The 4,453-nt window shown below is 40.5% G+C and overlaps 1 protein-coding gene across 1 annotated transcript; it reads left to right on the plus strand.

Annotated features, from left to right (window-relative positions):
• The first annotated feature begins 1,399 nt into the window (after nucleotides 1-1,399).
• Nucleotides 1,400-2,236, plus strand: LOC141271030 (heat shock protein beta-11-like). The gene has a single exon (XM_073681137.1). The coding sequence runs from the start codon at nucleotides 1,486-1,488 to the stop codon at nucleotides 2,086-2,088; it is 603 nt and encodes a 200-aa protein (XP_073537238.1). The 5' UTR covers nucleotides 1,400-1,485; the 3' UTR covers nucleotides 2,089-2,236.
• Nucleotides 2,237-4,453: the final 2,217 nt, after the last annotated feature.

Below are 4,453 nucleotides of genomic sequence, written 5' to 3' on the forward strand. Positions count from 1 at the left end.
CAACTCTCCCCTGTTCCCTCCTAAATGTTAATGTTAATCTGCTCCTGCCTATTCATGTCTCCACATCCTTCATGCACCCAATAGCACACGGTAACTGCACTTAGACAGATACTGGCTGATGACCATGTTCTACCTATTGTGTCCCCCCATTTCCATATAGACTGTAAGCTTGCGAGCAGGGGCCTCACTCCTCCTGTAACTATTGAAATGTGATACTTTGTATTGTTTGTATTGTCTGTACATGTCCCTACTTAATTGTAAAGTTCTGCGAAATATGTTGGCGCTATATAAATAAAAATTATTATTATTATTATTATTCACACTGCATATTTTACCACCGTTTTTGGTGGTGAAAATGCCGCAAAAATGCTAAAAAACACAAAACTCAAGAGAATGAACATAATTTCTTTGTAAAATCCGACTTACTGTTCACCATTATGTTATATGTTCAGGCTTTTCAGCTTCCTTTATACACTACAGCTTAATTAAAATAGGATACATTAAAATAGGCCAAGCGTTTGAAGGGAATCTGTCAGGTGATTTTGTCGTAAATACTAATGGTATCCTAAAATAGGGCTTGGGCAGTCCCTTCAGAATATGTAATGTTTATTGCTGTACCTTGTCCCTTATTCTTGCTGTAAGCTCTGGACAATTCAGAGTCGCGCGCCGGTTAGTCAAGCGTATGTTAATCAAAAGTAAATATACATGCCTACCAACACCCATAATCCTGCCCACCCCTCTGCGCCCACATCAGTGATAGTTAGGGTACCGTCAGACGACCATATTACTCGAGCAAGGATCACATTGCAATCCTCGGACTGGCGGTCGGTTCTACTGACCCAAGCGTGACAGCATATATTGGTGTGTTTCAGTGTGCCTTAACTTTTTAATTATTTAAATAAAGACTACATTATTTTATGAATTTCTACATCAGAGCCTGAATCTTTCCTTCCTCGCATACTTACCAGACGCTCAGCAGCAGTGTGATTCTGTGCTTCTCTTCACCGGGATTCATTCCTGAGGGTGAGCTGGTTATCTACATTTTTACAACTAATACGGTCAGACTCAAATCTCAAAATGAAGTAGACCTTGCATGTAGAGCATCAACAAAAGTAGCAATATATGGCAATATGTCTAAAATAGTAAAATATTCAGATCCATTAGAAACCTATCTGTGCACATTGGCAAAAAGGACGAGAAACAATGAGTGAATGCTGGAAGAATCCTTCCTACTGCTGGTCAGTATTGGCCTGAAACCTAAGACTCAGTCTTACGTCAGAAGTGTTATTTCAGTGCATGAGACAAGGAGACTGAGTCATGAAGTTATGCAGAGCAATATTCACCAATAATCTAATGTGACCCATCGGTTAGGAATTCTAGACACGTATGGAAGTTTAACGGCAAGTATAAAAAGAGTCCAAATAAATCTAAGACCCAGAGCTGTCTAGGAGCTAATGCCATACACAAATCTATCTCAGAAGAACAATGTTGTGCCTATATGTTCAGAGAAACCATGATCCATGGAAGTTCTTCATACAACCTCTATGGCCAGCCTCCTCAGACCTCTTTACCAAGATGGAGGAGGACATGAGAAGAACAATTGAGGACATAAAAGGCAACATGAGACGTATGGAGCTGTTCCACCAGCAGTTGATGGAGGAGATGGTCCTTGAAGATAATAAGCCTCAACCATTGATGCCTTCTGGTGACATAGTGTCCAGTGATGGTGGTTTTACGCTTTCCTTGGGCGTTCAGGACTTTTCTCCCCATGAGCTCACAGTTAAACTGTTCGGAAGAAAACTACTGGTTACTGGAGCAAAGGAAACTAAAACGGATGATGGGAAAGGTTCCTCTTCCTATAAGTGTCAGATTTTTAGGAAGGAGGCAGATCTTCCCCAGGATGTAAGAGCAGAAGATATGAGCTGCCTTTTAACCTCTGATGGTCAACTGAAAATAGAGGCCCCATGGCAGACTGCTCCAGCACTGAAGGAGAGGAATGTGCCCATCCAACTTCCAACCGTACAAGCAAAAAAACAAAAAACAGAGGATGGCAAAGACACTAGGAATAACCAGGACTCCAAGAGTTAAGCATTTCTTTTTGTATGCTGCTAGATGTATTTTTCCGGTTTTACAAATTGTATGCAGCCAAATGGATTGCTGATAAGTATACCACACTGTTTGATATATGAAACTGTTTTTATTATGTTAATAAATTTGCAAGATTGTTTATGACTTGGTCATTTTATGCAATTCCTGCTGATATTTTACAAGCCCTGGTTTCTAGGGAAATAGATCTAATTGACGGCTAGTGTATGTTAATGCTAAAAAAAAAGTATATATATGTATAATCTGTTTACATTTGTAAAATAAATTAGCCAGGATATAAGAGTTTATGGTGTAATATGACAACTTTAAAATTTATTGATGTGGGTGGGGGGCAGGGTGTGTATTTCTGGGATCACATTAAGGTTTCAAGATGTAAATATAGTAAGGGAGTTGTCCAGTCATATGATATCTACAACCCATCCTTAGTATAGGTCATGGATACCAGATTGGTAGAAGGGTGAATATAGCTGGCATCTGCCCTGTGTGGAGCGGGCTCTGCTCTTGAGCCCTCTTCATGACGTAATAGGGGTCTTAAGGAGTTAAAGTTTGTTTGTAGTTCTTGCCTAAAGATTTATGCACACAAGTGTAATGTGAGAGGTATAATTTTAAAGTTGATCTGTCACCAGATTTCACAATACCAACTGCACACATTAATAAACTGACCCCAGCACTGCAAGGCTACAGTGCTAATCACTGTCATTCATTGCTGATTTCACCTGTACAAATTCATCTTGTATGTACCCCTTATTCAAGATCTGAAAACCAAGCCCAATTGTTACTATGCGGGAAGAAACCCCTTTAGAACCTTTTATCTTGGAGACAAATATTAGTTTTACCCCCCTCTATTCCCTGGCAAGGCTCTGAGAATCAGTGGCTCGTGCTGAAGAACCTCTTCTACGTGCAGCTTTTCCTTTCTCTTGTTTGCAATTAGCAAACCTTTATAATTGTATATATATTATAAAGCCTTATGATTGTTAATGGGTTAATATACAATAATGATGGCAGAAAAGTCTCTCTACAAGAAGCAGAGTGCACGAGGCTGAATTGATCGCAGAGGTCGACACTTTCTGCAGAACAAGCTCTCTGTAATGAGGCTCGAGCTCCAAAGTGTGAATGATTTCCATGGCCGGGAGGTAGAAGCGCTCAGAACCCCTGACTCTTCGCTATTAATAACACACCAGCTGCCCTTCTGCCATTGTACAGATCAGAATTCTCCACATAAGCTAAAAGTTGTGAGTTTTATTGCACAAAATGCCCCAGTAGCCATCACAATGAAACGATTTCTGCTGTGGAGAGAAGTGCTACAGGCTAGATAAATAATTAATAAAGACATTGCTGAATTGGAAGCTGGCACCAGCTGGGGACATCCGACAAAATCCTCATGTTTGACTGGTTTTCATCATCACAAACGCAATCTGTGCAGCCATGGGCAGTATGGAATAGCCGGCGGCCAACATAGTCATTTTTAGATCAGTGTGTTTCATAGGCAAGATCTCCTCCCCCCCACATAAGCTGATCCTGATAATTCTAGACACTTCTCATGGCATTGTGTCTTTGCCATAAACACTGCAGCCAAATGTTACTTTACACAATGCACTTTACCCCTCCCCCGCAATTTTTATTATTTTTCTCTTTAAGAGATCCAATGTGACACTCATGAGAAGTGTAGCTGTTTCTCCCAAGTGCAGTGACGCACCCCTTGTGCACTTCCAGCCTACTCTGCATTTGGCATCTACTAGGGATGGCAAGAATTGTTTCACAGGACTCAGTCCAGCGGCCACGTTGGAGATCTCTGGCCGCCAAATTGGAGCCAGACCTACGTACCGCCTCCTACCTGCCAACATCTGTGGCTCTTCTTTTGATTAGTCAGCCTGGCAAGACATCACATGTGCATCACACCACAAGGATGAGATCAGGAGAACTAATCAAGAGCCGGGGAAAATGCTAGGTAGAACGTGGTTCACAGGGCTCTCATCCGGCGGCCACTGATTACTGACACGGACGATGGACCATGTCCTTCGAATTAATTTGCACCATCTGTAGCTTATACATTATGTGCAAAATAATAGCAGCGTGTTTAACACAACTGAGAAAAACCTCAGTCCTCATAATAGCATTTATTTCCATATACACAAAGGCACTGGGAGATGCACATTCAATTCCAAATGAAAGCATGAACAAAATATCACATTTTTAAACTGAAATGAAGAAAAAAGAATAATAGGCTGCTCAAAAAAATAAGTGTCTGCAATTTCATTTACACACTTAAATATTTACAGTATAAACTGAAATTTGTTTACAGATTTAGCTTTTCTATTAATCACTGAACTAATATTTAGTTCTATAA

The sequence above is a fragment of the Phyllobates terribilis genome, unplaced genomic scaffold, assembly GCF_046119375.1.
Source record: "Phyllobates terribilis strain yellow unplaced genomic scaffold, ASM4611937v1 Scaffold_5__5_contigs__length_657084704, whole genome shotgun sequence".
NCBI classification, from domain to species: domain Eukaryota; kingdom Metazoa; phylum Chordata; class Amphibia; order Anura; family Dendrobatidae; genus Phyllobates; species Phyllobates terribilis.